At 45.2% G+C, this 11,805-nt stretch overlaps 1 protein-coding gene across 4 annotated transcripts in view; it reads right to left on the bottom strand.

Annotated features, from left to right (window-relative positions):
• Window positions 1-7,423, bottom strand: part of RAB3B (RAB3B, member RAS oncogene family) — a 50,058-nt gene extending 42,635 nt beyond the window's left edge. Inside the window, exons 1-2 of one of the 4 annotated variants that reach the window (XM_030455100.1) lie at window positions 7,288-7,420; window positions 4,756-4,829 (exon numbers count right to left, since the gene is read on the bottom strand). Coding sequence is in view for 1 of the 4 variants with exons in the window: in XM_030455098.1 (XP_030310958.1) it covers window positions 6,883-6,915 (33 nt within the window). In the remaining 3 variants the exon portion in view is untranslated. Of the gene's footprint in view, window positions 1-4,755; window positions 4,830-6,832; window positions 6,995-7,287 lie in introns of those variants that run through there. The other 3 variants (XM_030455099.1, XM_030455098.1, XM_030455101.1) reach the window with 3 other exon arrangements.
• Window positions 7,424-11,805: the final 4,382 nt, after the last annotated feature.

The raw sequence follows: 11,805 nt of genomic DNA on the forward strand, positions 1-11,805 counted from the left end.
CAGCTGCAATGAATGCAGGAAAATCTTCCCAGAAATGACTCTCTGTAGGACACAATACAATTCTGATACACACTCTTCTGAACTCATTCAGTGAGATGACAGTCCTTTACAAGCGCTCCAGGAAACTCAAGGACAAATTTTCTTTTCACCAGTGTATCAGAAAAGGGCTCTACCTATGGCTTGTGGTTCTTAAGAGGAATTTCTAAAACAAAGAATTTGACATCCAGCTGACTTCCAAGCACACTCAGACCAATGCTCTCACTGCCTCAGACCAAATACAAGAAATCTCAGCTGCAGAAACGATGAATCCAGAGGATTAGTCAATTCATACTATCACCAACATGGAAGACAGCAAGAAGTGCCCTATTTAAGTAATTTATCTTCTCCATATATATTCAAAACTTTCAGAGGTGCCATTGAGAGCACATATGAACTTGCTAAAGAAGGGAAAAAAATATTAAAATCTCTACTCCATTTCACTCACAGAGGCTTGAAAAAAGTGAGATGCCCTCATCACTTGAAGGCTGATCATTTAAAGACTGAGAGGCAGACCTTTAACAAAGAAGTATTCCCCTAATCATACAGGAATCAATATCTTCTTTCTAACCCTGACTTGGCAGAATATCCACCCACACACTCCAAGATGATCTTTTAAATGAAACACTGCTGCTTCCATTGACCCCCCTAGATTGCCACAATCAAAAGTGTGCATGGCTACAAATGCGACTCTTGCATCCCAGTTAAAAAAAAAAAGGCAATTACAGGATGCTTCCAGCTAGAGCAGCTTTGTTAGAGGCACAATGCAGAAAATAAGATCAAATGATACTTGCAGAGAGAGCGGGGCTGTTGTCATAGAAGCACAACAGTCGCTGGTCTGCCTGTGCCACTGTGCTGTGCTGGAGGTGCTGCTGGACGGCTCCTGCCATCATTAGAGGCAGTGCTGGAGCACACACATTTGGCAGAAAATTCCATCCCCTCGCTTAAAATTTACTTTCCCCTTTCCTCTCCCTCCAGTCAATAGAGTGAAACTGAAAGGACTTAAGTGCTGATTGCTCCCTCTGATTGCAGATCATTAGTTGAAGCTGCACTCCACCAGCATTTGGTGCTGAAAGTGTTGACAGGACTGCCCCTGAATTTGTGCTTGAATTCTGAAGCCAGGAAACTAGCAGGGCATTCTCCCAGTTCTCCTCACCGCCCTTCTTCCCCACTTGTCTGACCCCTACTTCAAGCACTCCCTAGTCCCCAAGACCACGCAGAGAGCTGGTTAAGTGAGCAGAGAGGTCCCAGTTTAAAATAAATCCTCCTACAACTTCTCCTGTTTTTCAGGGCTGTTTATAAGTTGGTTCAGCTGAGGGAGCCAAGTGGTGGGGACTGATTGCAGTTGCTATGCTACTGAGGGCAAGGTCCACAAATCCACAGCTCCTGAAGACCCTCCACACCTGGTGGAGGTTCAGCATCAGAGGGAAAAGGCAACAACCTGCTGATGTCAGGCAGCTCCCCTCACAGGCATCAGAACAGCTCATGCAGCTGTAGCTCCCAGAGGGCTTTCTTCCCTCCTTGGTGAAAGGATGTCCAGCTGGCAGTGCAACTCCCTGCTCTCTGGGGACACAGCTACAAACATTCTTTGCTTAGGATGACTCCAAATCCAGCAGTATCTCTGCTGCTTTCCAAGGATATGCACACTAACCGGGGCTTTGGTACAGAAGACCAAGTCAAATACAGGGTGCAAAAAGGGAGGCTCATGGCTGTTTTCATTTTGACTGCCCTGGAATAATCCTCAAGAAAATACCTATACAGGCAAACATTACAAAAAACCCATTACACAGGAAAACAAGCTGCCAATCAGACTGTTCTTGAGAACACTTCAGTATGAGACCTTGCATCTTTTAGTTCTTTGACGGGGTAGCCAACGTTTGTACCTAAGACCCTATTAATATTACCAACCTCTTTTCCCCAGTCGCCTCAGCAAGGGGAAAGAAGGTCTCAAATACAACCACTTCCAACCCATTTTGTGAGAATAGGCAATTATGTAGCTATGAGATACCCTATTACTTCCCTGTTTAGGAAAAAGCCTGCAGTGTGAGCTCATCTTTTATTAGATGGAGAAACCACATAGGAGGAGGATGCTACAAAAGCCCTAAAGCAATAAAATCTTAATCAGAGATTATTGGACACCAAGGAGTAAGTTCCTCAGTCAAGGTGGCTCTCCTGCCTTTATTTTCTATTTTGGTCAAATGAAGTTTAAAAAGAAGAAGGCTATCACCCTAAGACACCTCCAAGGGAAACAGCCTTTGCTCTTTCAGTACTCACTGAAGTGAACCATCCAGAAGGCCCCACACTGATCTGCTCTTTAATTTGTGACCAACAGAATGGTGATGAATCAAACTGTTTTGTAGTGAAACACAAACCAGCAAAGTGTTGCTGGTCTTACAAGTCACTAAAAGTGGTCACTGCTGTCCCTGTTCTACAGTGTTTACTGCTTACAGGTAACAGTGAAAAGCAGGATATGAAAAGTCTGAAGCTGACTGAGCTGGCTAGAAAACCACTGGTATATCTCACCACCCATTTATTGTCAGAAAAAAACACAACATTGGCTTTAAGTGCTGCCAGCCCTTAAGGCTTTGACTATAAACTAAAGGGTTTCTCATGGTTCCATAAAACTTACAGAACTTATACTTCAAACTACACACTAAGAAATATCTGCATTTTCAACTTGTTATGAACCTCTGTACTCTTTATGCTACAAGTTCTGTGCATTTCTGCGGGTAAAAACATCTACTGTTTGTCACTACTTTATTTTTAAAGGCAAAACTGAAATTTACTGCATTTGATTTGCATTATGGAGAATCGGTGGCAATTTAAATGTAACCATTTAACTGCTTCATTATCATCTCCTAGAATACACGGTTTTCTTTTATCAGGCAGATGAGAAGATTGGTTGAAACTGCCCCTCTACATTTCTAAAGGGTTACAGATCTCACAGCAGCAGAATCTCCAGGCTGGGTCCAACCTTGTGTTGTGTGTGCTCAGCATTTCAGCCTCTGCTGCTTCTCTGACATACTCTGCCTTACAGAGCTACCCATGTTAAGCCATCCCTTTATTGCAGAGTCCAAACTTCTTTTTTCTTACTTCCATTTTACTGTTCCTGAGTTTCACTGCTCAAAGATCAGCTAACAGAGAAAAACTGAGGAAAAAAAAAAGTTAACAATTATCAATCTAGAAGGAATAAGTGTTAACAGCAGGCAGCAAGAGAAGGGGCACAGTCACAAATACAGCTGCTTGAGTCCTGGCTATCCATAGGCACTAAGAAAAGAACAGAGATTACTAGATACATTCATTTTGTAAGAGCAGAAATAATGAAGCTAAACAAAGATGGAAGTTTAAAAAAACCCAGCAGGTACACAGTGCTAAAGTCAATACATTGTGCAAAAGTCAAATAGATCACACATGTTAAGAATCTTCCAGAAAAACAGAACAGAAGCATTGTAGACAGCTCTGAAGATGCTAAAAGGCTGTGGAAGCTCTTCTGCAAGTTATGTGGTTAAGAAAGAAACCAAATAGTAGCTAAGCCAAAAGATTTCTTCATCCTCAAGAGACATTACTGACATGTGAGGTAACTTCTTTTCAAAAGAGTTAATACTTTGTGGGGTTTTTCCCCCCAAAAAAGTGCATCTACATAAAAATATTCTAGCTCACAAATTACACACCTATGTCAATTTTCTGTTTTAAAAGCTCACTTTGTGTGCTCTGTCACCTGAAAAAAATAAACTTTTGCTGTTCTTTTTCAGGAATTGAATTAAATCCCGAATCTGATTTCTATCAAGTAATGGATTCTTTTTTACAGCCAATATAGGCTGCCCTAAGAATAAATCTTACAAAGGAAACAAGGCTGCAACCTTAGAGAGTGTTATAGAAACGTGAGAGGTTTATCAGAAGCAGAAAACACAGTATGAGCAATCAACATAACTGCTAATAAATATTGCAAGCAAGTGGCAGTTACCAATTTAGATCTATGAAACAGATGGAGACTTTGCTGAGAGTACATGAACCCAGAAAGCAGTTGCACCACTGAATGTACAATGTAGAAGCAGAAGGATTGCAATGTTTACAGTAAAGATGGATAATTAGAGTATTATGAAAGAGACTAATGAGGAGGCAGGTTAACCATGACCATAATCCTGTGCAAAGGTCTGAGCTTCCTGCAGTGAAGGGGAAAGGGCTGTAAAGTTCAAAAAGAACAGGAACACTGTTTGAGTTAGTGACATATTAAGATAACAGCAGATATTTGGAGCCATCAGTTTAAAATTTATTGAAGGGAAATTATCTGGATTAATCTGAAATAAAAGTACGAGATAAACCCTGTAAGTGGATGCAAAACCTCAGAAGGCAGCAAAGTAAATGGAACCAAGGAGGAGATTAAATAGATTTGTATACAACATTGGTGCATCCTGGTACTGGAAAGCAGGGCACAGCTATGTTTTGCCTTGGGATACAGCTCTCCATGGGGAAAGCCTTCACCGTGCCCTCCCACGGTGGTGGAGGAGAAGGAAAAGTTCAGGGACACAATTAAACTCATATTATCTGGAGACAGAGTCAAGCCATACACAGATTCAGGCAGGCAGCCCTGCACAGGAGACAGATGACAGACAGTTACAGATTTTTCTGTATCACCAGGTTTAAAACCTTTCATTGATAGGTAAAAGCAAGCTGCTGTCCTGGCCAAATCAGGTGACTGTACTGTCTTGTAGTACCCACCTGTAAGCCAGAACCATTCAGGATGCCCCAGCTGTGCAGAACTTGTTTAATTTGCTGCCTTTTGTCCTCCTCCCCTAAGGAGAAAATCTGTGGTGAGCAAGTTCTTTTGTATCTCTGTGCTATGATGTTGTCCGTGCTGCAAAGTAAGCCACCTGCTAACTGGGATTAGAACAAATATCCTCACAATTCCCATGTCTTGAACAGCACACTTTTATTACCACACTGCATTAAGCTAAGCATACAAGAGCCCTCTAAATACTGTAGAATTTTAAGCACAAGATACTTTTTACAGCAAGAAGCATACCTGAATTCACCAGTTCAGGACATTTCTCAATGTTGGTCATTGAGAACTGCCTCAGAAAAAAACCCTACATCCTCAGGCCAAAATAGTAGCAGATAAGAACTTAATGGGGAGAGTTAAGTGGACATGAGTGTCCTTGCTGGCACTAGGACCAGCCAGGGTGATGCAAGACCCTTGAAATGTGATGCTGTGACCTGCCTATTTTGACCTGGGGCTGCACCAGATCATGTGGATGAAAGCAGAAAAAGTGAACTGAAACACACTCAAGTTAACTAATGGGATTATTACATGACATCTAGCATACTAATGAACACTACATATATTGCTTTGCTACACATAGTTGTGGCAAGTACTACTGTTACTAAAACCTAAAACCTGTAAGTTTCCTCAATTTGTTACCCAAAGATTTATCAGATCTGCAAAGAGGGCAGCACAGTTTCATCAAAACTGCAAAGAAAGCTTGATTTAAAGATTGGTTTATTTGCCCCTCTCCTGACTTACACTACTAATTATCCTGATAAAACAGCCCTGAAGGCAGTAATCAGATCAAGGCCTCAGTAAATACATACACAACCACTTCCCAGAAGAGCAAGCACAAATAACAGGAAATACAGTCTTTATAGTTGTACACTTATATAGAGCAGCATATGGTCCTGTACCCAGTATAATCCAGTATGATTGCTCCCATGATCCGAGTACAAAACACAGATCAAGATTTTGGTTCCACTGACATTTTTACCTCAGGAGGCAGAGGGAGGAAAAAGCCCCACTTAAAAAAAAAAAAAAGGTTTATTTGAAGCCAGAGCTAACCCAGACTACTACAAAGCCCATGAACTGCCATTACCACAACAGAGTCCAGCACTGTGTCAGGAGTAAGTGATGAGGAACAAAACAAGGGAAGCTGAAAACAGGTTTGCCACCGAGGAAGTGCACAGAAAAATGAATTAAGCTTCAGAGGCCACAGTCTTATATTATCTAAAGCCAAGGGAAAAATCCAGCTTAAAATTACTTCCCTCTTTTTTTTTTTTTTTTTTTTTTTTTTGGTCAGGTTCGACTTAATTTAGGTCAGATCAACCTGATGCACTGCACAAACACACCACTGCTCACGCCGTGAGAAGGAAAGAGCAGCGTGGATGGAGACAGAACCTCGGGAGGCAAAAAAAAAGGTGCCTGTGGGCAGTGTCAGCAATATCGCCCGTGGTCACACAGCAGGATGCTACCGTGGCACATCAGATGACACTGCCGGGCTGCTGGCAACCACAGAGAACATGGATGGGGGAGGGGGAGAGGGGTATAGTCTCAGAACATATGGCCAAAAAAAAAAAAAAAAGACGGTATTTATTTTGTATAGCATAAACTGGAGAAATGGGAGAGTCTGTACTTTTTATGAGTTAAATCGCAATGACTGAGCCGTTTGTGTAACGGGGCGGCGGGGATGGACACGCTGCCTGCGAGTCCGCTCTTCCACCTGTAAAGCCAAACCCAGCGAACCTCCGGGTCGTGGCTGGGCGCGGGCAGCACCAGCACCAGCTCTCTCCCCTTCAGAGAACAGCAACAACACACACCAAACCCCCGCAGTTTTGTTCCACTGCCCGACAGTTCTTGCTTTTAACAACTGCTGTGAGTCCGTGAGCAGAAAACAACCGCCCAGAGTGACAGGAACTGACAAAGGTTACACACCAGCTGGAAAACAGCGAGGAAGGCCCCGGTCTCCAGCCTCCCCCCGCCCCTTTCCCGCTCACGATATATTTTAAAAATAAAGCAGTATTGTTTCACCTCTCGTCTCGTTGCCGATAGTTATTTCTGAGATTTTTAACTGCTGTTACCTTCCCCTCCCCGTCGCTCCTCAGGCTCTGCATTTCACACCACACCTCAGGGGCACAAAGCGCCCGCCCCGCCAGACGCTGCCCGCCGGGCACCCACCGGCACCGCACCCGACGGGGGCTCCTCGGGACCGGGGTACCTCTCACCGCCCGCCGCCGTCCCGCGGAGCCCGAGGACAACCCCGACGCTCGGCACCGAGGAGGGCGGGAAGAGTTTTTGGAGCCTGGCGGGGACGCTGAGGTGAGGCGCGCTTCCCGCCCCGCCGCGGGAACCCGAGGGGACGACGCCCCGGCGCCCGCCACCCCTTGCCGTTACTTTGGACGGGGAAGGCTGCGCCTCGACGGCGCGCAGCGAGGCGGGAAAAAAGCTACCCCCTTGCTCCCTCCCTGTCTTTCCGTGGCTCTTACCTGAGGCAGAGGAGCGGCCGAGCCGAGCCGAACCGAACCGAACAGAACCGAAACGAACCGAAACCAAGCCGTATGGGACCCGCGGCCGCTGCTCGCGTGGCGGGAGCCGCCCCCCCGCAGCACCTGAGGCGGCCCCGGGGGCGGAGCCGGGGAGGGGGTGGGCTGCGGGGACCGTCTGGGGACGGCGGGGCTGGAGCCGAGCAGGGCGGGATGTGTTCTCCGAGTCGCCCGTGGAAGAAAAGCGGCGGTCTAAGACCGCCGGTGACCCGGTTCAGGAGCGCGCCTTCGGCCCCCGTGCTCCGCTGGCGGGGATGTGGCTCACCTCAGGTGTTCCGGGAGCCGCGGTGGCAGGGAACGGCGTCCCAGGTGCGACCCTAACTTTCCATTTTTCTTGCAGTGTCTGGAATCACTTCAGTCGAACTGTTAACTCTGAAGCCTACTGATGGTGGCTGTGGCATCAGGGACTACATCTCTGCTGCTAAGAAGATAAAAAAAAACACGGGAGGCAGTGGCTGAGATCTCTCCAAGCTGCTTGCCTGAAGGAGGTCTGATGAGGGGGCTGCAGCTGACTTGGTTGCCTTTAAAATCCTACAGACCCCAAGTTCAAAATCAGAAACCAGAATGTGTGATGGTGATAAAGCTCTTCCTCTGCCTGCTGGCTGATGCTCAGTCTAGAAAAACATTGTGAGCCAACAGTCCTGTGAAGCACCAGCTTGGAAGGCAAGTGGCCATGGGCAGATCCACTTCACTTTTGATCCAAAGAGCACATTAAGATTTGAGGGTCACTTGGGCATCTGCTCCGTGATCCCTTGATTTGACATCCCATGACCACAGCTATAAGTGCAGAGCCACTGTTCAGCCTAATTTCCAAAGACTTTTCCAGATTTCATGCCTTCCCTGAAAAAAACAGGGTTTATATCCAGCTGCCCTGGAGCGTTACAGAAGCCCTTCCGTAGTCAGGACTAACCAAGAGAAGAAGTGATTCATACAGGTAATAAAGAGACAGGAGAAATTGTAGTGATTCTGTCTATCATTTTGTTTAACTACATTTCTATAATTTATAGACTGAATGTTGTTAGCTGTCCTAGTGCACTTCCCTGCCAGGATTTAATATTGCAAGGTCCCGAGTTGCTTACACAATTTCCAGTGAGGGCGGTCTGTATTATTTTTGATTTATAGATGGGCATATGGGAGAGAACTCCCAGAAGCCCACGGAGGTGGAAGGGAAGAGCAGATGTTATGCTTTATTTTGTTTTCTGACTCGTGGATCTCTCTCTCTCTCACAGCAGTCATGCGAGCACATTTATCAGGCACAATATGCATGCTCTGCTACTCTCCCAACATTTCTAATTCAAGTTACTGCATCCTCACACAATGCAATTGATCTAAGGAAACAATTTACTCTTTTCAGTTACCCCTTTTCTAAAAACAGGATTTTATTTATTGATTTACTCATTCCTAAACCAAAGCACTTAAATCAAGGATGATGGTCTGCTATGTGCAATGCTCTACGTAGTAATAATACCAATGACCCTGAGTCTAAAAGACTCATCATGTAAGCTCATTGTAAGCACTGGGCATACACAGCTACAATTATATCCCAAAGAACAACAGTTTGCACACAGAGCAGCAGTTTCAGCTGCTTACCAGCCATCATCCAGGGCAGCTAGGTGCAAACTTGCCAGCTGGAAAGAGAAAACAGAATCCTCTTTATTTGAAGAGGTTGCACTCACCCAGGTGCTTCTTCACTTCAGTATGGAATAAAAAAATGTGTATGGCCCATGCTGTGTCCCCAGGATGTGTGTGAATTTCATTCTCTTTATCAGGGCTAATGCATATTCAAACAATCTATAACCAGCATCCAGTTACCTACAGTCTGAGCCCAGATTTAGTCCTGATGCCTCTGCCCCTGCAGCCCTATCCAGTCTCCTCCTGCATCTCCTGTGGACTTTCTCTCCCTTCCCCTGGCTTGGAGAGTAGCAATGGGATCAGGCTCTTTTGAGGAGGGAGAATTTCTAGGAAAGTTTTCTCCCCTTCATCCCCCACATCATGGCAGGCACATAGGAAATGGAGGAGGAGACACCTGTGCTGGAGCAGCTCAGAAGCATTTGATTGTTTTGGCAGGACCTACCCAGCCAGTGATCCCGTGCCTGGGATGTACCTTGCCTGCTCCCCACACCTTGCTTGCTCTGCCTTGTCTTGGGATGACTGCCAGCACGGGGTGGTTTGCAACAGCCTCTCTTGCTGTTCTGAGTCAGAACCTGGAATGCTGTAGGCACAGGTCAGCCAGTCCCTGCTTCCAGTGTAGTTATGAACTGACAAATCTGGGCTGTCTATTTGGTTTTTGTTTAGTTTTTTGGGGTTTGAGTGTTTTGGGGTGTTTTTCTTTTTTTTTTTTTCTTTTTGGTCCTTAATCAAAGGAACCCGCTGCAGATTTAGCCATCACCAAATTGTGCCATGACATTTGTCACAGCTGCCAGTGGAGATTCCTCCTCCTGGGCACACCTGAGGTGGTGGCACCAGGCTGGTGCTGCCAGAGTGAACCACCACCTCGGTGTAGGAGTGGTGCTTCCTGGACAATGGCAGTCCTGGGAACTTGTATGCAGCCACTCCTTTATGCTAGGCAAACTTTGAAAGGAAAAGCAAACTGAGATTATTTGACTGAACTGCTTAACAAACCAGCACCTGTTTCGTGGAGGAAGAAAGGGGCAATGAGGTAATATGCCAAATAGTTTTGAGACAAAGTGACTTTCACCATTTTCACAGACCTTTATGAGTGTTTCCTGGTTCCCTCCAGGCAGAAAGCTCCCCTGCCCAGTTAGCCCTACAACCTACAGAGCAACCTTTTAGATAAACTTCACCCTTGGGCTTTATTTTCTTTGACCTGAGCACAAACTTGCAGTGAAGTTCCCCTTTTTATCCTGCTCTCTGGATAGAGTTCTGCTCAGTGTAATTCCACCTTTATTGCTTTCTTGATGGGCATCCTCAGGTCTCAAGTTTTGATCCACGTATACCCACAGCTGCCAAAGAATAACCCTGGAGTGGTTTTCCTGGTTGGGCAAACCCAGCCAGCCATAATACTGGGTTAGCTGAAAATAAATAAAACAGCATAATGCCTCTCCTCTTGCCAAAAGTTTAAAAAAGTTTCATCAAGGATGTGACCTTGCATTCATCCATGTTTAATGATACCTCACTTCAGAGCTTCTCATACCACAAGCTGTGAGGACTATGAATGAAGCTTATTAAAGATTTGACACAGGCTACACGTGATGGCAGAAGAACAGACGTGGGGCCAAAAATGCATTTTGAAGTAGCTGACTCTTGAGCTCAGCATGCCAAGATGATGGACAGGACGTTCTGGCTGTGCTGGGATTCTTGGTTGTTGCACTTTTCTTCCCTGCTGCTAAGCATGGCAAAGGAAAGGTTTTCTGAGTCTCTAGCTGACACTTCCTTAAAGCCTGTTCAGCCTTAGGTGCACAACTCCTGCTCCCAGGCAGCCAGATGGTGAGCTGCAGTCCAGTCACTCTTTAATTTGGGGTTTTTTTTTTCCCTCAGTGGGTTATTTCTGAGAGAAAGGAAGCTGACAGCATGTTTGTTCACATGAGATTGGTTTGACCTGGCAGGTCCCTGGGTCTGTACTCAGAATTTTAAAGTGTGTTTGAGTTGTTTTATCACCATAAAAGTAGAAGCTGAGAATCCAAGTGGATTTCTAGGATGTGTCTGAAGAATTTGTCTAAGTCTGCAGGTTTATTGCAAGTCATCTGCAAGTGGACAGCACATGAAACAAAGCTGAGGGGGCAAACTCATCTGAGGCCTTGGTTACTGTGCACTACTGAGATGCTGCAGTGTATAACACACTTGAAACTCAGCTACAACAATCACTGACCTGTAAGCAGCTCCTCTAAATCCTGTGAAGTTGCTTGTGTGCATGGTTCACAACATGCATATATAAAGTGTTGGCTGGAAGGTTCAAGACATCTCCCTCTGCACAGATAGAAATGCCAACCTGCATTATCATCCCGTCCAGATTAAAAAAGCAGGAGGGTGTAGAGAATGCCAACTAAAACGTCCAGGTCTAAAACTAACGTGTAGAAAGAGAAAAATATGTAAGTAACAGATCAAAAGTAAGTTTACTCTGCAATTCAGAGATGTGAAAGAGCTTTTACATTTGTTAAACAGCTGCCCTTAGCAATCAAGCTGTGGCAGCACACACGTCATATTCTACTGAGACCCCAGTGAACAGCAAAGGCCAAGCTCCACCTTGCTACAGAGCACAAAAATATGGTCTAGAAAAGAAGAAGCAGAAAGATGGGTGGGGAAGGTGTATCAGCTCAGCAAGCCTGAATATACAGAGGGTAGAAAGGATTAGAAAGGAAGCAGCCAAATAACAAAAGAAAAATTATTATGGAATTCTTTTCTCCTTCAGAAGCAGCAAGTCTGGAAGGCAGAAAGTACTGGAGGATGGATGCATCAGAAAGGAGGTGGAAGAAAGTGATGCTGAATCAGAAGAGTTTTAAA

The sequence above is a fragment of the Calypte anna genome, chromosome 8 (assembly GCF_003957555.1).
Source record: "Calypte anna isolate BGI_N300 chromosome 8, bCalAnn1_v1.p, whole genome shotgun sequence".
In the NCBI taxonomy this organism is placed as follows: Eukaryota; Metazoa; Chordata; class Aves; order Apodiformes; family Trochilidae; genus Calypte; species Calypte anna.